Source organism: Rhinocladiella mackenziei (genome assembly GCF_000835555.1).
Source record: "Rhinocladiella mackenziei CBS 650.93 unplaced genomic scaffold supercont1.2, whole genome shotgun sequence".
NCBI lineage: Eukaryota > Fungi > Ascomycota > Eurotiomycetes > Chaetothyriales > Herpotrichiellaceae > Rhinocladiella > Rhinocladiella mackenziei.
In genome coordinates this window covers 570,444-594,810 of record NW_013550603.1, presented here as the reverse complement: position 1 = coordinate 594,810, position 24,367 = coordinate 570,444, and the positions used below count along the sequence as shown (strand labels likewise).

At 49.5% G+C, this 24,367-nt stretch overlaps 9 protein-coding genes across 9 annotated transcripts; 4 read left to right on the top strand and 5 right to left on the bottom strand.

The window, feature by feature from the left end:
• Window positions 1–412: 412 nt before the first annotated feature.
• Window positions 413–2,426, bottom strand: Z518_02016 (uncharacterized protein; the record flags this gene model as incomplete). The annotated part of the gene is made up of 6 exons (XM_013419045.1): window positions 413–808; window positions 891–1,205; window positions 1,253–1,727; window positions 1,778–1,931; window positions 1,985–2,147; window positions 2,199–2,426. The coding sequence occupies 6 exons, from the start codon at window positions 2,424–2,426 to the stop codon at window positions 413–415; spliced, it is 1,731 nt and encodes a 576-aa protein (XP_013274499.1).
• Window positions 2,427–3,214: 788 nt separating this feature from the next.
• Z518_02015 (uncharacterized protein) lies at window positions 3,215–5,689 on the top strand (the record flags this gene model as incomplete). The annotated part of the gene is made up of 3 exons (XM_013419044.1): window positions 3,215–3,450; window positions 3,507–4,267; window positions 4,314–5,689. 3 exons carry the CDS (start codon window positions 3,215–3,217, stop codon window positions 5,687–5,689), a joined length of 2,373 nt encoding a protein of 790 aa, XP_013274498.1.
• A 516-nt stretch (window positions 5,690–6,205) lies between these two features.
• On the top strand, window positions 6,206–7,001 carry Z518_02014 (uncharacterized protein; the record flags this gene model as incomplete). Its single annotated transcript, XM_013419043.1, has 2 exons — window positions 6,206–6,253; window positions 6,387–7,001. The coding sequence occupies 2 exons, from the start codon at window positions 6,206–6,208 to the stop codon at window positions 6,999–7,001; spliced, it is 663 nt and encodes a 220-aa protein (XP_013274497.1).
• Window positions 7,002–8,726: 1,725 nt separating this feature from the next.
• Z518_02013 (uncharacterized protein) lies at window positions 8,727–9,478 on the bottom strand (the record flags this gene model as incomplete). The annotated part of the gene is made up of 2 exons (XM_013419042.1): window positions 8,727–8,996; window positions 9,077–9,478. The coding sequence occupies 2 exons, from the start codon at window positions 9,476–9,478 to the stop codon at window positions 8,727–8,729; spliced, it is 672 nt and encodes a 223-aa protein (XP_013274496.1).
• A 1,006-nt stretch (window positions 9,479–10,484) lies between these two features.
• On the top strand, window positions 10,485–12,481 carry Z518_02012 (uncharacterized protein; the record flags this gene model as incomplete). Its single annotated transcript, XM_013419041.1, has 2 exons — window positions 10,485–10,651; window positions 10,708–12,481. 2 exons carry the CDS (start codon window positions 10,485–10,487, stop codon window positions 12,479–12,481), a joined length of 1,941 nt encoding a protein of 646 aa, XP_013274495.1.
• Window positions 12,482–13,182: 701 nt separating this feature from the next.
• Z518_02011 (uncharacterized protein) lies at window positions 13,183–14,063 on the top strand (the record flags this gene model as incomplete). The annotated part of the gene is made up of 3 exons (XM_013419040.1): window positions 13,183–13,312; window positions 13,426–13,724; window positions 13,797–14,063. The coding sequence occupies 3 exons, from the start codon at window positions 13,183–13,185 to the stop codon at window positions 14,061–14,063; spliced, it is 696 nt and encodes a 231-aa protein (XP_013274494.1).
• Window positions 14,064–14,356: 293 nt separating this feature from the next.
• On the bottom strand, window positions 14,357–15,862 carry Z518_02010 (uncharacterized protein; the record flags this gene model as incomplete). Its single annotated transcript, XM_013419039.1, has 3 exons — window positions 14,357–15,139; window positions 15,214–15,764; window positions 15,838–15,862. 3 exons carry the CDS (start codon window positions 15,860–15,862, stop codon window positions 14,357–14,359), a joined length of 1,359 nt encoding a protein of 452 aa, XP_013274493.1.
• Window positions 15,863–20,522: 4,660 nt separating this feature from the next.
• Window positions 20,523–22,337, bottom strand: Z518_02009 (uncharacterized protein; the record flags this gene model as incomplete). Its single annotated transcript, XM_013419038.1, has 2 exons — window positions 20,523–22,204; window positions 22,262–22,337. 2 exons carry the CDS (start codon window positions 22,335–22,337, stop codon window positions 20,523–20,525), a joined length of 1,758 nt encoding a protein of 585 aa, XP_013274492.1.
• Window positions 22,338–23,090: 753 nt separating this feature from the next.
• Z518_02008 (uncharacterized protein) lies at window positions 23,091–23,309 on the bottom strand (the record flags this gene model as incomplete). The annotated part of the gene is made up of 1 exon (XM_013419037.1): window positions 23,091–23,309. The coding sequence occupies one exon, from the start codon at window positions 23,307–23,309 to the stop codon at window positions 23,091–23,093; it is 219 nt and encodes a 72-aa protein (XP_013274491.1).
• Between the last annotated feature and the right edge of the window lie 1,058 nt (window positions 23,310–24,367).

Here is a 24,367-nt window from a genome sequence, read left to right as displayed (position 1 = left end):
GAGGACCGGCCGATGGTTGATCGAACGGAAAAAGGGTTATGTAAGTATGGGCTTGGTAGGTAATGTTGGTTGTGAAGGGTCATTCTCCAGAGCTAACTGCTTATTCTTCCAGATTACCTAGAATAAATTCTAAGAACATCCTAGCTAGCGCACAATGTCGGAGTCAAAGTGCCATGATTTCTCCCCAGCCTCTGCACTGCCTGTTTCGATTTATGCCAATTGAAAAAATAGTCACTTCAAGCCTGTACAGCACGCTTTTACTTACAGATGTCGAGCCGGCTGCACTTTCTTCCGAATCCTCATCTCCCCTTTTTGTTCGGTCGTTGCCCCAGCATGACACACTGACAACACCTTCATTTACTCATGGGAGATCGTTCGACCTTCTCGTAACCAACAGAATCCATGCCCACCCTTATGTCCACTTATGTGCCAGCACTTCTCTCTCGTTACTCTCTGGCTTCTGTTCCGACAGACTGAAACTGCGCGCGACGAGACTGGGTCGTTGTCCAGATATGGTTGATGGGCGCCGTGAGGTTGGTAGCCCGGTTTCGGGATCGACCACTCTCTGACCCCTCTGCGCCGCCTGGACGAGCCCAGGGTTCTCTTTCTTGAGGATGCGGTAATTCTTCTCGGCGTCCCAAGTCCAAATACTGTCGCAAGCAAACACCAAGTCCATCTCTTCCAGGGTTCGCTGATTTGTTTCCGGATACAAGGCCCAGACGACGACAATACTCAAGGCATTAACAGCTCCGAAAATGTAGAGTGTCTTCTCATTGAGGCGTTTGAAGATGGTAGGCAGCAGAAGGACCTAAATGAGAGGTGTTTGATTAGTGAAATGTTCTTTTCCGAGAGGGTCGTATGGGAATCACACGGTCCTGTACAATACTTACACACCACCCATTACCAATCGACCAGCCCACGACGCCCCAGGCATTGCCGCGAGCACGGATTTGTAACGGAAAAATTTCAGCAGGATACAGCCAAGGAACCGTAAGCCACGTCGCACCGAAAATGGCGGTATATAGAAACACAAAGAAGGTAGCTCCAGCACCGAGGCCAGTTTTTTGGCCGGGGGATGCATCGAGGGTCGCCCGCGCAAGTCCACCGGCGGCAAAGCAACATATTCCTTGACCGACCGCACCCCAATACAAGGTCCAGCGTCGGCCGATACGGTCCAGCGTGAACACACAGATCAGCGTTGCCAGCTGGATGAATTTAGCTTCCATCCACGGCCCGACGAGGATTGACCTACCATGTACGTGATGTCATTGAGGCCACTGACCCAAAGGCGGTCCTTCGCACTGATGCCCGCGATGGTGAAAATCTCGGGTCCATAAATTGTGATACCGGCTATACCGATCCACTCCTGTAGAATTTGAAGCCAGATCACCAGCTGTACCCGACGTCCCGTATGGAGATTTCCGGATCCAATACCAAAGAACATGCTGATATAGCTCTGTTGTTTCGAAGTCTCGACCTCAAGAGCGCAGATATTTCGGATATCTTGGAACTCGGCTTCGGCCTTGCCCTCGTCCTCGCCCACTTCTCCTCGAAGACGGCCGAGAATGAAACGAGCTTCTTCCTCGCGACCCATTTTGACCAGCCAGCGCGGTGATTCGGGCATGAACCAAACCACACAGAGCAGACCTATTAACGGGACGATTTGGAAGGCAATTGGGAATCTCCAAATAAAAGGCGAGGTGCCATCGCCATAAAACGAAGTGCCGCTATACTTTGTCAGCTACACTGTGGCAGTGATGATTGAACCATAACATACTACTCGATCCAGTAAGCAACCACCACACCGAATATGTTTAGGGTAAATTCGATGGAAACGAACTGGCCACGCGAGGTGTAGGCGGCGGTCTCAGTCGCCCAGACAGGTGTGATTGCGTTGAGAATACCGGTGCCGATGCCATTGAAGACTCGGGCTGAATGCATCTAAATTAGCACCAGAGGTTCAAAACCCGAATCGTAGACATACCACAAAACATCCAGTCGGCGTTCTGTGCCGAGCACTGCAGAGATGCCCCGGCAATGGCCCATGCAGCCGCAAACCCAATGGTGAAGATTCGACCATATCGATCGCCCAGCCAGCCACCGAACCAAGCCCCAAAGAGAGTCCCTGGGAGGTAGTACACGGCGACCTGAATATGTTCAGTGCCACGAATGTTTTGGGTGGGAAAGCCAGCACTCACAATGCCTCCCTGCAGCAAACTATCGTCCACCTTCACGAGACCCTCGTCAGCATCCCAATGGCCAAATCCCATGAGCTCAGCATAATTGCGGGTGGTGTTGACCCCGCCCATGACACCTTGATCATACCCGAAGAAGAAAATCGAAAGGCCGGCCACGGCATTGATGGCGATCAGCAAGGATCGCTTCTCAAGCCTGTTGGCCACGTTGTACGTGGAAATATTCTTCATGATGGCACCTGTAACTGTATGCCTTTGGGAAGAGCGGGAGGATTTATTTGGGAGCAGAGGCGGCCCTGCTCAAGGTCGACTGCCCTTATGTTGATGATGCGCTTCATCCTTCCCAACATTTGCCGGTATTCCTGAATGCGCCCGAGATCGGCACGGTTGGGGGAATCCGGGGGTGAAAAGCTGATCAAATGCTACGGACTAGGAATATGTTTTCTTACCTTCTGAAAAGAGTAATGCGGTCACCGGAACTAGTTGGGTGGGTCCCACATTGTTTTCGCTGAAGAGGCCGAGTTCCACGACACGTGACCGTGTACGCCTGATGATGATCCAGACCCACGTCTCCAACTTTTGTCCTCATGTGGGAGGCTTTCCCAGGGATAAATGGTTGCTTCGAGAAGGGTCTGTAGCCAACCGGCTTCAGGATCTGCGTATCGATTCGGTTACCGTCCTTACGGCCATTCACCTCATGTATTTAAGGTTGCAATTGGACCCCGCATTCCCCGCAGTAGCCCATTACCCAATCATGATGTCACCCCGGAAAGTTTCACCGAATTCCCCGACACGTGATATTTCAACTCCGGTGGTCCATCAATAATGCATGGTCAGACCAGCAGAGCCAGTGGTCAGGCGGAGCCATATTCATGACTTACCGGCCTCTCCCCTTTCAGCAAATCCTGCTTTCCCCTTCCCCTCCCCCAAAACTACCCTCTGCCGAAGGAACTTACCAGGAGACCACACCAGTAGGGGGTCACAAAAATGGACGACTATTCTTCCCTAATGACCAAAGGATGGCATCTCACCTTGACCTAGATGCTTCGGTACATTCTTCGCAGGCACACCACAACGATGTCTCCGATGGGCCACCGAGAAAACGAAAGAAGATCGGGACGACCGGGCGGAAAGCGGCTTGCCAGCCTTGTCGGATGCGAAAAGTGAAATGCGATCGAACAAAACCCGTGTGCTATATTTGCAAATCCTCAGGGGCCGACTGCCACTACTTAAATGAAGGGTCTGAAAATCTGACGTATGATGCTCCTTGAGCCGATGACTTGATACATTCCCATTGTCTAACATTCGAAGACTTCAGACAGCGACCGATCGTATTCTCGAACGGATTGAGAGGCTCCAGACCGGCCTTGACACCCTGACAAATGTGTCCAGAACACCGAGCACCGCTCAGTCGCTGCCTGACCGGCACCCCCGAACAGTCTCTCCCTCGTCGGGGGCCATCCCCGAGGCAGGTTTCACAACCTTGGAGCCCTCGCGTGACTTCTTACAAATTCCGCCTCATCGGACGAGTTCAGATAGCGTCCTCTGCTGGGAGATCTTCGACAAACGTTATGGCCCAAACGCTTTAATTGGGGCTTTGTTTCCCTCGGACGAAAATGGTCTTGCTGACCTTTCTGTGCAAGCGACTGACGATGTCTTTGCTCCCTACAGAAGGTTTAAGCCGCCTCAAGAAGAACGCATTCCCGCCTTGATTGATAATTTTTTGCAAAACGTCCATACCAAGAATCCGGTACTCCAGGTTGAACTTCTGGTCGAGGAAGGCCGGAAAGCCGCGCAGCGAGGTCTCGGCTGGGATGCGTGGTCATGTCTTGTCTTGTTGGCTTGTGCTCTGGGTTCGGTAGCAAAACCGTTTGCTCTGGCAGACTCTTTATCATCCGCGACTCGGGCTGAAGAGAGCGGTTTCGAAACCATGAGCGGTGACCGACGAGGTTCAAATGACGTCTTCGCCAGAGAGTTGGAAGATGGAGAGTCCTATTTTCTCCTGGCCTCACGCCGCTTGGGGACCTTAAAGCACACCCTTCTGGGGGCTCAGTGTCATTTTCTCGCCGGAGGTATGATCGTCGTCCTCTTCCTCACTGGCCGTTCTAAATTATCCAGTCTATCTGATGTATACTCTTCGACCCCTGCTTTCGTGGCAGTACTTCTACCATGCTTCAATCTTGTTTCAACTCCACCTCAAAACGACCCACGGAATTCATGGGATATCGGGGAGACTGGAGATTCCCGCAGCGCATCTCAATACCATGGATCGAAACCGACGCCGACTCGAGCAAAGTCTGTACTGGTCATGTTTCAAATCGGAGTGTGAATTCCGGGTTGAACTTCCTCTTCCACAGTCTGAAATCGGAAATATTCAGCATCCAAACCTTTTCCCGTCTCCTCCCTCTCCGGCAACTCCCGTGCTGGTTGACCATCATTTCTCCCCACAAATGGTGGGGTACTCAAACCCTAGAGGAGCCGAATCAATGAGAACGCCAGCCTCGAACGTCGCCAGCAATCCGCAAACGGAGGAAGAGATATTCCTCAAGCAGCATTCGAAGCAACTTTGTCGGGAAGAGGAGAGTTGGTACTACTACCTCACCGAGATTGCCCTTCGCCGGATTGGGAATCGAATCATCAATACCTTTTTCCGACAAGAGCGGACGTCGTGGCTTAACATTCGCCCTCTTCTACGTATCGCCCAGGAGTTCGACGTCCAAGTGTCTTCATGGTCGGCCAATCTTCCACCAGCAATGAAGCACTATGAAGCCACATCCACCATCAAGGCGCCAATGCTAAACACGCAACGGGGAGATCCCGAAAACTTCGTGTCCCGCGAATTAAGCTGGGCCACGGAGAATCGCATCCTGGAGATGCGGTCGTGGCTGTACCAACCATTCTTGTACTATTTCATCCATTCGAGCTCGATCACGTCTCGAAGGACATCGGCCAACATCTACAGCACAAATGGGTCTCACTCGCGAGGCAACATTGACAGTCTCCTAAACCCAGTCACCGACCATGTGTCAACAATGATCATGTCTGACTCTTTGGACGATGAAGAAAACGCCACCCTACATCACATGATCACCTCTGGCATCGAGTGCAACCTGAAAATATTGGATGTGCGGTCTCTCCAGCATCGACATCACGGCCTCTGGTATGATTTGCGGAGTTTGATGTGTGCGTCTTTGATTCTCCTCGGAATTGCCAAAAGTGGCCACGCAAACTGGATTCCGGGTGGTCTCGATATTCTCTGGGGATCTTCACACCCCCAAAATTCGAATCCGAACTCTATGCTGCCTGTGGGAGGCAAGATAGGAAACGTTCTGTCTCAGTTCAAATTCTGGTCCAGCGAATGCCCTGACCTCTTGAGACACCGGGATATCCTCTTGGAGGTTACGAGACAACTTCGACAGCAGCTACAGAGAACCGGGATGACTATCTTCTCTGGGACCGTGTTGGATGAGAATAATTATGAGTGCGAAAACTAGTGTTCGTGAAAGACATGGTGCACACTTGACATATACTTTGTGAAAAGAAAACCACCCCGCCTTTCCCATGGAACTTCCGAGAATGCGTTCATCTAGGATAGATATATCCGCATATTCCTTTTACTGGCGACGGCACTTCCTGATGACAAATATAGGTCCATCAACTCGAATCAAAAAGAGAACTGGAATCGAGGACCTTAAATGGGTCCCACTTCTCGTGCGCAACACCAAACAGGTTATCCTTGTCTTGAGTTGCCAAGCTCAGACAAGCAGCAATGAGAAAGATACGAATGCGCACATGAGCACATTTCGTGCGACACGGCAGATATTGAGATCGTGATGACAATCCGCTCGCTTATGAACCGTTGCCGAGGAGGGGAACGGGCAGTGCGGTCTTCCCTGCCCGAAGACGGATGAATGAGCTGCTTCCACCAGGGTGATAGAAGAGTTTCTCGCTTTTCAATGTACTCTCTTTCGCATCTGTCCACGTCCCGGTACCGTTGAGCAGGAGCAAATATGGCGGTCGAAAAATACACGTTGCCTAGGCTTCCCTATGCCTTAGATGTATGCAGATGTGTTTCGTTCTCCTCGGAGGCCCAGTAACAGCTGCCCATGCGAGCGACTGCGACTGCGTGTCTCTGTCCTTTCGATTTCTGTCTGATATTGGCATGAGCTAACGAAAGATCACCCTTTCTAGGCCCTCGAGCCTTCTATTTCCGGTCAAATTATGGACCTGCACTACAATCGCCACCATCAGACCTACATAACGAATCTGAACAACGCCCTCACCGTCCACGCCGAAGCATTGTCAAGCTCGAACCTCCTCAAACAACTCGAGTTGCAGCCAGCCATCAAATTCAACGCCGGCGGACATATTAACCACACCTTGTTCTGGGAGAACCTTTCTCCTGCGTCGACAGGTGACGCCAATCTTGCCAGCGCAGCGCCCCAGCTGCATCAAGGTATTCTCCAACGATGGGGCAGTGTCGAGACCTTCAAAACCACGCTTGAAGCCACGGCGCTCGCAATCCAAGGGTCCGGCTGGGTTTGGCTCGTCAAATCACAAGCCAACAACGGCAGTGTACTGGAGATCACGACGTCCAAGGACCAGGACCTTCCGCCACCCGGAAAGATGGCTCTATTAGGCATCGACATGTGGGAGCATGCGTATTACTTACAATACTGGAATAATAAAAAAGAATATGTAAGCAAGATATGGGATGTGTTGAATTGGAAGACTGCAGAAAAAAGGTATCTCGGCGACGCAGCAGTCATATACGGCAACTTGGTCGGATTGGCGAGTCGTTTGTGACAACTGGACGACAGGATAAAGAAAAGTGGACGAGCCTTGCGAGATAAAATTTGGGTAAAAGGACAGTGATGGTATATGGCCCAAAGCATGTAAACGTCCGCATTCTCAGTGTCAAGAACGTCAAAATGATGAGTGCAACCAGCTATTTTCTCAAGTCACCGATCCATTTCATTCATGTTGACCTCGATCTGTGAAACTCGGCCCGAGTGTCGGCATGACATGCTACCAGCTAAGGTATGCGATGAATTTTTTTCCTCTCTCACGTTGAATGGCGTGCATTGTCCCCCAAGTAGCTGACACCAGTACCTCTCCTCTCCTCCCCCCCAAACCACCGAGTAGCCTCCTTAGTCGAATGAATGATGGGGCAATGACCAAGTTGAGAATACATTCACAAAAGAAAATCCTGAAATGAGCGTCATGGCTGATTTGATGATATGGCTATGTTGCGATTCAATGCTGAATCGGGCGATGTTAGATTTTATGAGTTCATGTCTATGCTCGAATTCGACTTACTCCGCATGCGGTGCATTGGCAACCAGGGCCGCATTGGCAGGAAGAGGGACCGGAGCAAGTGCAGGGGCCCATTGTTATCGCCGGGATTGATGTTGGTGTTGATAGGTGACTGTGGTCGATTGTTTCGATAGTGTTGGAATACGTTGATGAGTCTGATGGCGACGATGAAGGAAAGGAACAGAATGAAAGGAATCGAGGCACTTATACAGAAGACTATCCGGAGAAATCCCCCACCATACCTGGGGGGGCATCCCCATCCCAGTAACGTACGGAGGTGTGACCTGAGAATTTTGTGCGCTTTTAGACCAATCAGACTGAAGACACAAGACGGGAACGACGAGACAAGCAAGAAGGGGTATCCAATCGGTTTCGAGCAGAAAGTACTGGAACCGATGGGACTTGAGTGGCCAAACTCTTAGCAACAGGTATTTGAGCGATCTTTGCGTTGTTTATGGGTAAGAAACCAGAATGAGTGGCTACTAGTAAGAGCCAGAGGCGGGAGGAGGGGGCAACGAGTCTTGGTAATGCTAGTAGGATCAGAGGACAGGAATTCAGAAATAGAAAACCGAAAGCATAAAAAACGCCCAAATGTTCCGAGGCAGAACTTTTTGAAACTTTTACGCACAGTCTGCTCACTCAGTCACGGCATATTGTGGCTGAGATATCACGTTCAACAGACATGCCTGTCGAGAAACCCCCTTAGTCCTGGGGCCCTGGATAGTGATTGGATTTGATCCGCGGACTTCATATGGCCCCCCCAGAAGTAAGTCTGAGGTATACCATGTTTCCGGATAATTCGGCATGCTCCTTGATTTGATGCCCTCAAGCCCTTTCTAATTCGCAAGAACTTGGAACCTACAGCCAGGCAAGTTATGAGGAAGACGAAGAAGATCTTCAGTAACAGAGAGAACCACTTCGTGTCGTCACGTCTGCACGGGTCTACTTTTATGGTACTAGGCGAATAATCGATTCAGATCTGACCCGCAAATACCCTAACCTAGACCCAACAGCTAGCCTGCTGGAAACCTGAAAATCAAAGAAGCTCCCAAAAATAGCCCATCCTCCGACAACTCTTTTTTTCCCCCTTCCTATTTGGTTAAAGAAGAGGTGAGGGGTGGCATGTGTTGGCGTTCGATCTTTTCCCATGTTTGATCAGGTATATACTTCATCTTTTCCAACCTCTTCATGTCCCAGAACACGGTGCGTTTTCATCTACAACAGGAAAGGGACCACGACACCGGCGGCAGCGAGGAGATGCTGCACAAGTTGAGGAGCATTGGTGGGAGCAGCGAAGCCAGAAGAACTCGCAGATGCAGCACTAGCTGAGGCACTGGTGGAAGAAGTGGCAGATCCAGAGGCGCTCGGTGCGGTGCTGGTATCAAAGTTCTGTTGGTCGGTAATGGTGGCTGTCAAGCCGGTCACGTTGGTGCAGCTAGAGCTGACGGTGGTGTTGACTCCAGTGACGAAGTTAACGGCGGCGCACTGTTAGAGAATAAAAAATAAGAGGTCAGTCTGGACCCTGGAGACTTGAAGAATGTGTTCGTTCATCCACCGATGCATACCTGATACAGAATGCCGTCAGGACCTTGTTGTATCACCTGGACAAGACCGGACTGACCAGCAAAGCTGTCGGGGGCCTTGAGATTGGGGAGGCAGAATTGACCAAGGCCGGTTTCGTCGACAACAGGCAACAAGTTGGTCCAGTTGAATGGCGCTTGGTGGTCGAGGGTCACACGGAAGAGCCAGTTGGAAGCGGGATGAGTGCTCATCATGGAGACGGGGAAACCACCGACGGGAATGGAGTCGTCGTCGGTGCTGTTGAAGGTGGGATCGAAGCCACCGCAAGGGGAGGTACCCTCCGCCTCATCATCGAAGCCCAGAGAGGTCGGATATTGAAGGATGAAATGGGCCGAAGATGAGAGAGCCCAGAGGGACAAGAGGGCAAGACGAGCTGTTAAATACATTATTTTTTTTGTTTGGTTTCCCTCTGGGCAGATCCGGGGACTGGGGCTAAACGAGGCTGGAGATCTGAAAGAATGGGCAAACAGACAGGCCCGTGTCTAGGGAAGTATATCGGTTATGGGATCTTTGATTTAGGGTACAGATACGATTCCAGAGGCACAAAGAGACCAAAAAGCTGATCGAAACCGCCGAAGCTTTCGAGGCCAAGTCCGAAGCTATTTCTATTCCCCAGAAACCTTGCAGTCTTCACGAATCAGTGTGAGCAGGAGTTCCTGGTGTTCCAGTTATCTTGCTCACTGCTTCAACCATGTGCGTCGGTGTACGGAGTATCACGTTTTGACAGACAGAGGACTAAACTGGATATGCAGAAGACGCTCTGGAAGTGGATATGTGAGCAAGTTTTCTCACCACAGAAAAAGGAGCTAATGAGGCTGAAGGCTAACAGAGAGCAGGTTTCTCCTCCAATCACATTACGGGGGCGTCTGAGTTTGACTCCATCCATGTTGACGCTAGACCTATCTTCGAATAAGACAAAGGTAGCGCCACGACCAAAGCGAATACCCTGCTCGACAACTGACTGCTGTCGTTCTCGACTCTCTTCGCTGTGTTGTATCTTGTCTCCCTTCAAACACACACCCACTCGACTTTTGGCAACCGTGCAAAACTTACGGCGTTTCGCCGGTGCTTACGATCTGCTGTATGATTTGATTTCTTCCCAGACATCCGGTGTGTTTCGAACCAAGGCCCATCCATGGTCAATTGAAGTCCCAAGGAATCGACTACCCGGATACCGGATCACCGAGCCCATCATCAGATCAGGGTGATGGTACAATAATTAATGGTTTCTGCGAGGTGACGACGCCAACCATTTATAAAGCCCAAAAAAGCATGATTGCATTTTTCTATTTGAATTTGGCCCAGTCCAGTTCAAGATAGGATTATTTATGATAATTCTTTTTGCATTTTCAATATTTCGACAAAACCTATAATCAAGCATCGCCCGTCAAGATGGACATGTCAGGAATGTCCGGCATGGGAGGCATGGACATGTCCAGCGCCGGCATGTTCACCCCGACCAACAAGAAAGTGGCGCATTCATACTGGTATTTTGTTGCCGCCATTGTCGGTGTTCTTGTTTTTCGCAGAGTCGTCGATGGACTTAGAATATATTATATGTAAGGATGTTATGCGAATGCGTTGGTCGACCTGCATACTGACACCCTTTTAACAGAGAGCGCAAAATCCAACAGCAACCGAGGCACATACCATTTAAACCGGGAAATGCCTTTACACAATCCTATGACACTGTGATCGCAATTTGCAGAGAGCTGGCATATCCGCAAATATGGACGTTCACGGGCAAATTCACCAAATACTTCACCCCCCCTCCACTGGGGAGAATTCTTCTGCTCCTGACTTACTGGGCCGTCATCTTGACCATGTTGTGGTCCAATGTCATCCTCACCCCGTCTTCTCCCAACTGGGCATATCATTGGGAAATTGTGGGGTTTCGCGCAGCTTGGGTCTCCGTCACCCAGTTGCCTCTGATCTACATCTTGTCCGGGAAAGCCAACATCATCACCATATTGACCGGTATTTCGTACGAAAGACTCAACTGGCTCCATCGTTGGGTGGCCCGGACGCTTTTCTTGACACTGATCGTCCATTGGTCTTTTTTCTTCACTGAATGGGATATCGCAGGATTTGTCAAGCTGGAGTTGGAGATGATGCCGATGGTGAAATACGGATTTGGTGCCTGGGCTACCATCGGTTGGATGGTTATCGCTGGATTCGCACCCGTTCGATCAGCCAGCTACGAACTCTGGTTCTTGCAGCATCTTGCAGCCGCTGCCGCGCTTCTGTGGTTGGTGCATTCTCACGTACCGGCTTATGCCAAGTATCATGTGTGGTTTGCAGTGGGAGTCATAGTTTTCGACCGGCTGGTTCGGACGTTGATGACATTGTGCACGAATTTACATCTATTCCAACGACGGGTTCGAAGTCAGCCAGGACCAAAGATTGGTTACGAAGCAGAAGTCACATGTCTCTCGAATGAGTATGTCCATGTGATTGTTCGCAATGTCGGCTTCTCCTGGCAACCGGGCCAACATCTCTATCTCTCCATTCCTCGTGTGGGAATCCTTGAAGCCCATCCCTTCACCATTGCGAATATCCCTAGATCACTTTCTGGGAATGTAGGCCCCGATCACCTCGAATTTTATATCCGAGTCCATAATGGCTTTACCCGGCGTCTTCATCGACGGTGTCAGCGAGCAAAAAATCCTCAAACTCTCCTCTCCTTTTTCACCGGTCCGTGGGGAATTCCACCCGCGATTGATCGGTTTGAATCCTTGATCCTCATCGCCACGGGCAATGGTTCGTCTTTTACTTTCCCCATTTTCCAAAAAGCGATCTTGTCAGGAAAACACCTTCGACAGATCCAATTTATCTGGATTATCCGGCATCCTGAACAGCTCGACTGGTTCAAAGACCAATTCATGGCTTCTTTGACCACAGCCGAAGGTCGAAATACCAAACTCGCCGTTCATATCTTCATCACAGGCACTACTTCGAGCAGGAGTACATCTCCATCTGAAAAGAATCCACTTCTCGGGCATGGCCAAGAGCCGAAAAACCCCAAACCGGACGTACTCGATGATGAAATCAAATCATCCTCAGGCCACCGAATGAGCACTCTTGACGTGTCCGTGGAGAAAGGGAAAGTCGACGACAGTATCAGAAGAATATCAGCATCAGACTCTTCCTTACAGTCGCAATCTGAGAAACCTTCTCTCAACGTAGGCTATGGAAGACCAGACCTCGATATTCTCATTCGACCCGTGGTGGAAGATGCTTGGGGGGAGACTGGAATTCTAGCCTGTGGAAAAGCCGAATTCATGGGCTCAATCAGAAATTATGTAGCAAGATTGTCTGATGAGAGAGCCGTTCACAAAGGAACAGGGGCCCAAGGACTGTATTTGTTCTGCGAGCATAGTGTCGGTTAGGTATAGCGATTGCTATCGAAGTTTTTTGTACCTCAATCTCGCTCTGTATTTCGTATCTCAATAACCATTATCACCTCGTGTCATCTCAACCCAAGGACCCTGACGCGAACCTTTGTATTGTTCTGGACCGAACCCCAGCCCAGGACAGGCAATAGGGCCGGCATCTTCATCACTCGGTACTACCGATAGCCAAGCATCTCTAAAAAGCCAGAAGCATGTTACTCCATGAAAGTGAGCAAGTTTTGGCCGACACACGCTGTGCTCGCCCAACGCCGTGGACCAATAGGATAATATCTTGTATCTAGTTCCTTGAGCCGTCGACATTAGCGATTGCTCTATCACCATCCTTCCCGAAATGTGACTGGCATAACTGGCACGACATGATTATGGAGCATATTCCAAGAGCGGGAAAAAGCTGTGATCTAGCAGTCTGTCAAGGTTCAATCTGCCAAGTGGGCCGGAACCGAGATACAACCAGTGCCAACCATAAATACAAAGGCACGAGGCGAGCTCCTACGGAAAACAATTAAGAGAAAAGGAATCAAGCTCCCTCTTCCCAGCCGGGTCGAATCGACACCTATTTGCTTGTAAAGCCTTGATTGTTTTAAGTCCTTGTTGACAATATCATAGTCGTTTCCAAACCTGCTCTCAGTCTTGATCTGGATCATCTAATCCTTGTCATCTCATTACCCATCACCATTATGAAACTCTCTGTCATTGCAGTTCTGCTCGCGGCAAAAGTCGTCTCTGTTGCTGCCCATTTCGAACTCATCTACCCATACTGGCGCGCCGACTCCTTCATCCCTCCCGCGTCTCAGTATTTGTTTCCATGTAAGTTGGGTGGAACTTCTTTCACCCTAATCAGTCGTCGCCATTGCCACAAGTTGTCGGCTTAGTACGTCTCGAAACACTCCGCTAATCAGTGAGGTGACTTGGGCCAACAGGCGCAAACATCAACACCACCGACGAATCCAACAACAACCGAACCCTATGGCCATTAGATGGTGGCTCCCTCGCCATCGACTTCCATCATCCATGGACCTATGTCTCATTCAATCTCGGCCTGGGCTCGAACATCAGCACCTTCAACATCTCACTAAACCCGATGTTGCTTAACGAGACCGGAAACGGTACTATTTGCATCCCCAAATGGACTTTGCCTGCAGATCTCGGCATTATTGATGGCCAGGATGCCAGCTTGCAAGTCATAACAATCGGCGATGATGGGACTGCTTTATATAACGTAAGTTTCCTATCTCAATTCCGTGTGTCACAAGAACAATCAGGGATGGATGTCTGACTGTTGTTCTTGAAGTGTGCCGATATCAGATTCAGCGCCAACGCGACCATATTGTCCGGTGGCCAATGCCAAAATACGACCGGAACTGATATCTACCCTCTTGTCCAGCAGCAGGCGAATGGGTCGGTGGCAGGGACCACCACCGTCACCGTCACTGCCAGTGGCGCAGGCGCGACCTCCACCAGTGGTGCTTTGAGTGGAAGGGCAGACGTTCGGTATATTATTGGCCTGGCTTCTAGTATGACCGTGCTAGTAGCCGTGACCTCTGGTCTTGGACTTTGAAACAGGTTTCATTGAATCGGTTGTTGCCAGGTTCATGGCTCATCGAAGAACAAAGTCGAAGAGAGTGGATTTGGCTGAAATGAGTTCGGCAGATATAACACGGAGAAATGGCCGCTACTGTAGCAGAGGTAATCGAAAATATATGAACGTGTTAGAGAATTTGATGTATGCCAATGTCCGTGGTGAACAGTCCACGCCACGCCAGACGCCGTCGCTGCTTGTACAAGCCCGTAAAGGAAAAGGTGACCCACGTATCGACGATTTCCTAGGCATCCACTAAACCGTCATGAATTTCAAAACAGATTCCACGCAGCCTTAACGGCGACTTTCATCCTTCTCGCCTCCTCCTTCTCGCGCCAGAATTTGATCAACGCAGTACCCGCACGCGGTTCCACGGCGGTCACGTTGCGTGCAATGTGGATCTCGTTGTTACTGTTCCAGGAGTTCTTGAGTCCACGGACCTCATCGAACGGAATATTCTCTGTGGAGTGCCATTTGATGCGGCATGGGCTGCTGAAGCGTTCGAGTTTGGATAGTAATTGATCGGCACCGGTACCAGAGGAGCCCAGTAGTGATGTGGTGTTGAGGAGGTTGCCAAGCTCGACAGGTCTCCCGGGTCCACTGAAGGGGGAATATTGTAGTCTTGTTGGCGTTGGGGTAGACGAGGGGTCACTGCTGTGCTTAGCGGAGCTTCTCATCAGACTTGAATGGTCTCGAGGTCCTTCGTCAAGACAGGTGGACTGATGCCGGGTTGCCTCCCAGATGATTCTTCTCCTCTCGGGTTCGTAAGAAATGGACCCAAGTCCCAATAAAGAGTCCGTAGATGAGTCGGAAGATGTAAGCGAGGGAGTTCGAGAGCGTAATTCGAAGGATGTCTGTGTCTCCTCTTGTTGATCCTTCGCCAAGTATGACGAGACGTCTTCTGATGATGAGGAATCTATCTGGTGAATGTCGTTTGATTGGTGAGATGTAGGTGGTGGTTCTTCTACCGCACGAACCTCCGACATCATTGATGCATACCCGAAGAATTCTCCTGATCCATTGAGGCTGAAGAGGAAGTACACTTTATTGGCAGTCTGCAACATAAACAAAGATCAGCCAAAAATCCATATTGAAAAGGGGGAGTATGCCGAAAGACTTCGGTATTTACCTGAAAAGCATGATTTAGACGCTCAATATGCCGCTTGGGGATATACCATTGGCCCTGTTCCAGACTTTGGTACAGTGCCTGGAGAGAAACGCTCTTGATAATATAGAACTTATCTTTTCCCCACTGCGACCGATCCGATTCCGGAAAATGAGACAACTCCTCGACTTTATGCCGTAAGTTATTGGGTTGGTCACAACATATCGAAATCGATCTTTGCGGGCCAGTCTGGTTCAGCCCGTAGTTTACCTTGGTGGATCTGGATATCGAATCTTGTCGAATCCGGCAGTCGAGTCGCTTTCCTTCGAAGAGCCGTGAGGCTGCTTGTTGAATTGCTGCCACTCGGCCGGTTTCAGAATTGAAATTCACAAAGGCGTATTTGGCATCGGGATTGTATGAGATGCTAAGAAGATCCTGAGGATTTGGCTGGAGAAAATAGTCCCTGAGGTTCATGACGGTGGTTTTGGGGGGAATGTTGCCCACCCATAATGCGTATTCACCCCAGAACCTCGATCCCTGCCTGCCGGCATTTCGGGGGGTGGATGAGAAGGGGTCTTGGACAAAATGTTAGACATGTGTACGATATGGAACAACGCCTGATCTGTCGTGGTTGTGAGTAATTCTTACCTTTCTCGCACCCACGATCGTTCATATTGGCACGCGTAGGTATCCTGACAAGCACAAATATGAGAGAGAAAACGCTGAAAGTCTGGTATTGGGGTAGATTAAACTCTTCCAGCACGTGTCGGGTCGCTTTTTCACTTTCCGCGTTAATCTGACGGATATTATATAATAGCCCACACATGTTCCCTCATTCATACTCTCAATAAGAGTGAGCAAGTAGTTTTGGGAAGAGCAGGTTCCCTGTAATGTGGATCTGATCGCCATTATTAGGGCTGTCCAATCGTACCCGCCAGCTGAACAGGTCCCAAAGCCCCAATGGAACCACCCCTCCCCCCAAGTTTCCCTAGGTACATCGTTTTGAAACTTAAGCTCGTTTTCTCGTAACATCCCACAGACCGTGTGTGGATAAATTGGAGGTTGAGAGTGGCCAAGAGTCAAGAATGTGCGCTGGAAACTTGCTCACAGACCACGACAGCGAAAGTAAACTTGCTCAGGGACCACGACGGGCTTATGTAAGCGGGAGAGTTCGCCAAGTTGACTAGACGACTATACCTACTACCTTGGTATATTAGGGACAACCCGATTGCCTTGAACAACCACTAGTCATCCCTTACCTCCCAGGAATCTTTCATATCAAGAAGGGTGGGGTGTTTCTTTATTGCTCCCTTAACCCCTCTGTCGCTCCTGTCTGAACCCTCAGCCTTGCAACTTGTCTCACGTGCATAGAAGCGCGTTGACAAACGCATCCGGACCCACTCTATAGAGTAAATGCCCCCTTAGCCAGATATGATGCTGACAGCCTGATATGTCTTTCTGGATATATGTTGTCCTCGCATACGGAGCATCTTGACTTGCTTCACCCGCCACACACGCACAAGCCACATTTTTGGAAGGCGTTTGCAAGTGGGACTTCAATTCCAGCAAATTGGATGTGTAAATATGGAGACAACATATTCATTCTCAAACCAGAAGACCATGTCTGGATCGGTCCCGACCCCGGCCCGAGCTCCAATATCGGATTTTGGTCGCTCCTCGACTGGAGCCTTCCCAGAACCTGATGCCATCCAACCTTGGGCCATGCTCATGAATTTTAAGATGGCTTTATTCGGGCCCTGTGTTTTGAACGTCTGATAGACATCAAACACATGTCGACGGCTTTGACTCCCTCTTGTCCAGGCAATAGTGCAAAAGTGGGCCCTTCATGGGCGACAAGCCGTCAGGGAACATCACAGCAAATTGGTACGCGATTATGGCTCCTCCAGAAGTACCAAAGATGGACGCACGTTCGAAACCCAAGTGCCTCGTAATTATCAGAACATCTCGGGCCGACTATACTGGGTTCAGCTCACTGGTGACAATATTGCCTGATGCAGTAAGGTTGGAGGCTCCATGGCCACGTCGGTCAAAAATGGCAACCGTGTACGGATTCGAAGTTGGAGAGGTTAAATTCAAGTTGGCCAACCCGGGTAGTGTACCGTAAAAGGACCTCCGGTGTCATGGCCTCCTGGAATGAGTATCAGAAGATTGGAGCCCCCCCCCAGTATAGGTGACATCCAAGACGCAATCTTCCGTAGTCAGGGTGGATTTCTGAAGTTCGGACTCTGACATTGCGAGTGGTATGACTTGTTCCGTTGGTGACGCGAGTTCGTACCCGATTTGTCAAATTTTTTGTGGCACTCCGAATGGTAATTCGTGGTTAGGAAGACGAGAAAGAGTGCGGTGGCACAGAGATCTCAAATACCTCTTGCGAAATTTTTGTGGAGACCGAATATCTTGCACCTTCTATATCTTGTACCTTTTTCGTTTTATACAAATACGTGTAGTTCCCACGTTGGTCGACCGCGGCGGGGAAAGCAGATCGTGATAACAGGCCTAATTACGATATCAAAGAATGTAAATTTGCTCTACCACTTTTCTAGGTGATCGGATTTGGTGATCCTTCTGAGCTCCCCTTTCGTGACCAAAGACCGTCTGACCAGGGCTGCCACGTGGTTCTTGGCCGCGTACACGCTCAAGACAGATAGTTCATGTTTACATATCCATATCTGGAAGCGTTTTACAGGTCCTACTTAGAAATTGAGACTTTCCCGCATGAAAATCGAAGCCAGGGAGGAATTGCCTCAGGCACGGAAGAGGTTACAATTTTCTTTTTCCCGACCAATGCTAATCGGGAGACCGACACTTCGATGCCTGAAATTTAGATTCCGCACCCTAGGTAATCGATATTCAATGCGGCGCTTAATTTTACAACCCCAAGCGGGATCATAGGCTTTATGGTCGACACACCAGCACTATCTCCGCGCGCGTCATGTAGCTGTTGTCAAACGGATCAAATTGAGTGATCTGAGGGCCACAATAAAGGGCTCCTCCTTGTGTATTCATATTCTTTACGACACCTTTATCCAACTGCAGGATGTATGTTCACTCTGTCCGGTCTGTATAGAGTCTGACCCTTTGAGCCCGCAGCGTCCACTTGGAACTCTTGTCAAAGCAATGAGACGAGAACACACGGACTGCCTCTGACCAGAAGAAAGGAAGGCAGCGTCTGAGGGATGTTTCGGGATAGCTATGATCCACAGAGACTCGCGTCCCATAGCGACCTAACTAGACACCAATCGAACCTGGTGATGCGATTGTTGGCCGCATGATGGACTCCACCAGCAACAGAAATCTGACGCCAGGAGAGAGGAAAAGCTTTGACAACTCAAGATGCGTACGAAGGTGTGGAACGCACCCTGAGGGTGCTCGCCAGAGATCGCCGACAAAGAAAGTGACTATTAAGGCTGTAGCAAGAGGGATTCAAAAGAGTCAAATAGGACTCCACAACATCAGGAAAATCTATACAAGTTGCGAATTGAGCGACAATGATGATATCTTGGTACCTCGACTTGCGCGATTTTGCTAGGGTTTGGAGTGGGGGCTTAGGTAACCTCTATCGTGCGGACAACACTAGCATTTGCTAACATGACGCAGAATTGCAAAATCGTTCACCTTCTGCCACCGTTCTTACATTCTGCTTCTAGAACCTCCATGTCGTGAGTAGAAGTTGGAGAAACCTCAGGGACGGCTCTAACGATGGGGCAGAACATGAATCCTCTCTTTGCTGGAGGACCTCCAAAGTCTGAGCCCTTTCTCAAGGCATGATGAAGAACACGGAGCCAACAGTGTCCGAGTAGTCAGATAAAGGTTCATGGTTGTTGGCTGCAATACGCTGAGATCAGATGTCCGTCGTTTTCAAGGCGTTAGTTATGCTGCATTCTTTCCAAGATACTGAATGGACATTCTCAAAGGCGTCAGTCATCAAACATCTATCCCGCAAGAAGCAACGACGGAGAGATGAACGAGTAGTCCAACATCTCAAACCAACACTTCAACTAACAACTGTCCAAACAGCCTCGGGCAGAAAACACGTCTCTCCTTCTGACGATGTTTCTCTGGACATCCTATGAGGTATATTGACCACTTAAATCTTCCAGCTGAGCTTATTGTTCGCTGGATGATCTATCCTACAACGAAGGCTGGCATTCAAATTCATGCGCACTGCAGACATCACTAAGCTAATCGACAATGACAGGGCTATAAACCTCCCCGTCAAAGATGGCCTTCTTCACAGTCGGATGTTAGAGACACCGTGCGACTCCCCTTTCCCGCGTCCGAGACGAGACCAGGCACCGCCGAACACAATCTTGAGATTCCAATGTGCATGGGGATTTTGGAGAATATCACCATGGGTCGTGGAGCAAAACCGGAGGAGATCGCGAAAGTCATGGCGTTTCTAGCTTCAGGTGATGCGTCATATGTCACCAGCTAAGGCATTTTCCTCCGTTTCTTTAGCAGTAGGAGGCAGGGAAATAGATTTGGCTGACACGAACGTGTGATGACGATACTTGCATGCGGATGGCCGACAACTGGCTAGTTCAGGGTTTCTGGACTTCGTCAAGACGTTCGAGGAGATGGGTACTTCGAATGAATAGTTCCGAAAGCGACGGGATACCGTCGAACAAGGGAGTTATCATACACAGCTCCACCCTGAAACACTGGTAGAAAGTTTTCCGTAGACAACGGCATTCCTGATGGTTGCTCTGCACAACAACGAGACTTCCGCAACGTCTATAAAGAGGACGTTACGAACGCAACATGTAGATAGAAAGGGAAAGCATTTAATACATCACAAGTTGCAAAAGCCATGGGGGGAATTTGTGAGGTGTAGTAGGGAGTTGGTATCAAGGAACTGGGGTCCGAATTTGAGAATCGATCTGTTCACTAAGTATCTTGTCCCTGTTGTGTCATTCTTTTGACTGCGATGAAGCATTGGGTGCAGGTTTTCTCAACCAAGGTGTGTTCATGAGAGTATACTTGACTGGCTTTTTGACGCGACACGGTATGCGGCCCGGAAGCTCAGTCTTGCGGCTTTCGCATCGCAACGGGCCCAGATGAACAGGTCATGAGTTGATTGGAACAAAAGCGTTGCGTCTTCCTGCTTCTGAATGGACCCAAATTGCCGGAATTCGAAGAGAATTTGAACGTATTTCCATGAAGAATCAACACCTTCATTAAAGAGTCATGCACCTCCAAGAAGCGCCATGCTATGTATATCCCAAAATATCTCTAACGTGCCAATTGCCAAATATTTTGTTTTTGGTGGGGGGTCGTCAGGTCCCAAACGTAGCTTCTATATCGTTGAAATCTTATACCTTGTCGGATACCCCGTAATTTGCTCTCTCTTTATATGAAGGATCCATAGTCTCTTTCTTTTCCACATCTCTTAATCCACCATCTGTGGTAACCTGATCCTGCCTGTCTTCCTCTCCTTGTCTCTCTGTAGCTTGTTTGGCTTTAATCTCCTTTAACTGTTGGCAAAACCTGCTGTTCTCACGAATCTGATCTCCAAACTTGATAAATACAAAAGGGATCAATGCCATGCCCATGCTCAAGAAAGCAAGGAGACTGCACGCCCATGCAATACCCAAAGTAGAAAACATTCTACTAGATGCTAATGGCAAAAGGGTCCCGAAAATGCTGCGACATGTACTGGCAATTCCGTGCGCACTGGCGGCAAATATTTCATACGCATCCGTCAGATAGTTGAGCAGTGCCATGAAGATGAGCAAAAATGCCATTCCAAAGGCAACACCCGAAGTAACAGGGACAAGCCAATGGATGTCGGGTTTGGCACTCCAACCAATCCAGAATAGGGCAACAACGTAGAGTGGCCCACCAAGGCACGCCAGAGGTAATCGTCGATATTCTTCCTTCTCGGCCCACTTGGCCTTTCGCTTCTGTGCCTTGGCTAAATAAGAATCCCATCCCAGAAATATTGGAGCTGCGAAGATAGCGCCAATACCAATGGGCAGGAATGTCAAACCAGCCATGCCGGATGACCATTTGTACACCGAATCTGGGCCGTAAAATATGGTCGGATATGCCTCAAAATAAAGGTAGAAGATTCCATAAGCCAACGAACAGTATGCACAGACACACATGACGATGACTTCCTGGAAAAGCATTCGGTAGGGACGAGTCATGACGACCGTAATGACATGCTGGAAGTCTTTCTTCTGTAGATCGGTCCTGGCAATTATGTCCGGATCACCGGTTTCTTGGCGAAGCTTCTTGGACTTGCGACTCAATAAAACTGGAGTGTATGTTTCCGGCATCATGAGAATAAGTGGAATCGTTGCAGCAGCAAAGATAGTGCCCACACCGAAAACCCAGCGCCATGTGGTATTTTCGCCGATGAAACCCGATATGACCGGTGCTATAACGGGTCCTCCGGTGGTAGCCACCATAAACCAGGCCATTGCAACTCCACGCTCTCTGGGGTCGTCATAGACATCCGCATAGAGGCCTCCTACTATTGCTATAGGTCCAGAAGCTCCGACACCAGTCAAGAAGCGGAAGAAGAGCAAGGCTGGCCAGTTGGGGGCCACGGCGCAAGCCATATTGAAAATGGTGGCGAGCAAAAAGAATCCAATCATGACGGGTTTCCGTCCATTGTTTTCTGACAGAGGACCGCAAATCGTAGGGCCCACCACATAACCAGCAAGGAAACACGATATCGGGAGGGGTAATTGGACCTCATCCGTGACATTGAAATGTTTGGCCATGAAAGAAATAGCTCCGCTGGGTAATGATGAGTCCAATGTACTGTTGATCACCGTTATTATGCCAGCCAAAAACACATTTAGCTTTTTCTTCTTGGGCCAATTGTACGGGCTTTCGGGGTCGGAAGAGCTGAATGATATGATCTTTTTCGGGTCCCTTCTTCCGAGTTGCACCTCGTCGGGCGCCAAACTCGGCGAACGTTTATTGGTGGCGGCATTGTCGGAGGTCGTGATCTGCACGGTGGTTGGAAAGGTAGACCGATTTCCTGTGAATAATTAGGTCACAGGTCACCATTCGAGCATCAGGAAAAGGGGGGTCGCACCTGGTAAAGAATGCCGCGCAGGAGGCAAGATATTGCTCACCGACTTCTGGGCTCCATTGTGAGCATCAAGGCCCATAGTCCGACCCGGTTCGGACAGTGGGAAGGCAGATTGGCACAGCGTGAAGACAAGCAGTGGTCCAAAGGAATGGGCATGTAGGGAAGCATTAGTATCTGGTAGAATATGAAAGAGAGGAGACCACGGCTTGAGTCAAGGAATATTGACGACTGGGACATTGTGCGAGTCTCGAGATGGGTGAGGGGAGAAGCATAAGGCTCGCCGAGATACAGTAAACGGAGATGAGGACAGACGATGAGTGGACCAGGAACGAAAGGGGAAGTCCGTCCGCTGAGGAGGAAGATTCAGGCCTCGGGTTTGATGCATCAAGAGGATCAATTTCGAGAGAATCTGTTTGAGATTTCGGTTAAGTCGGCAGAAGGCAAAAAATTTGTAGAGCACAAAAAGGTGAGGTGGGGGCTGGGCAGGGAATAGGTGGATTCAGGGAGGAGCTAGTCTAATTCTGGTATCTCTTGGCTGGAACTTGACTCATTAGGAGGGAGTCATGGATTGGCCGTGCTTGCAGAAAATCTCTATAACTCTTCTCCCTTGTGGAACTCATCTGCTTCTCGTCGTTCATCAACCAAGACTTGAAATCAATATCCATTCTGGTTTCTGTCGAACTTTCTGCACAGTCGACACCATAACCACCGTGGCCCGCATTTTGATGACCACCACACTCACCCTGAGTCCCAGCCTTTCGACCTTGCCCTTACAACTTCTTCGACCCACCATGCAGGATTGTCTTCGCTATCTCGTTGGCGACTCTCAAAGCTATTCCTCCGGCCCCAGTGTCTCTCCGTGTCTTGGCTCACATTGGTGCTCTCGGACTGAACGTTGCCGGGGCAATTTTTCTTGGTGACTGGCGTACTCCTCTTCCAGTTCGCGGTAGCGGGCCTCATATGCCAGGCGTTTCTTCTCTCGCTTGGCCTGTTTCTTGTCGTGGACTTTATTATGCACCAAAATTCCAGCTGCGACGATTAATGAAGCCATTGAATCCGGTACTTGCGTGCCGAGAGCAGAGAGACTAGAATAAGTTCAGTGCGGTAGGGTGGGTGTATGACACGAGCAAAGAGAGACGGGAAGTCAGTTCAGCGATGGATATGTTTCGTGATAATATGGCATTTTTCCTGAGATCAAAGTCCTGGAACCGCGGCAGCGCATATATTCGAGTGATAAAGCATTTCAATAACATGATTGCAGGTATGTGATGCGTTTGTCACATGAGCTGAAACCACGATTTGAGTGAGGGATGATACTGGTGCGGAGAATACAGAAGAACACTCGAAACAACTCTATTAGCTACGGATACTCCAAAAAGGTTCATAAGCACGCCCTTTGATTTGCAAGGAAAGACCGAGTGGAGAGCGAATATGAAAATGTCTGGACAAAAGTTTCAACTCCATTGAAGCTGCTTAAATCTGACCCCATATTCATGCACCAAACACCTGCGCTGAGTCATGATATTGTACGGCGCCATCGCCACATCATACTGTCGTTCAGAATTGCCTGTCATTCCTGGTACCGTGCCCTTTTCGAAGATACATTGTAGGATCAAATATATCTTATGACCGTTGACCTTTGTTCTGAGAGAAGGGGAAAAAAAAAGCTTTTGGTCTCCCGTCCGAGCTGGAAAGGTACTCCCAGGCTAGCTGTTTCTCTGATGAGCATTCGATCGCACACAGGTGTAAAGATGAGGGACGCTGCTTATGGACCGAAACTCACTCAAGACACATCAATCTCTTCCAGCCTCCTCTGCTCTTTGGATACTCCATTTTCCGATTCATTCTCAAATCAGAGAATCTCTCACCGTGAGGACCTACGAGCAAGTCGAACTCGCTTATTGGAGGCTCTGGGATCGAGGCTAGAGTTGGTTTTCTCTTCGTACGGTTCACAGAGGACACATGAAGTTTCGCGATAGGGTTGCTCTCTTGGTCACTCGATAACGGGACATCAGGCTGTACGTTGCCGCTGTTTTCATCGATAGCACCAAGCAGGATTTGTGGTGGTGATACACGTTTGACTCGTGGTGCCGAGGTGCTGTACATTGG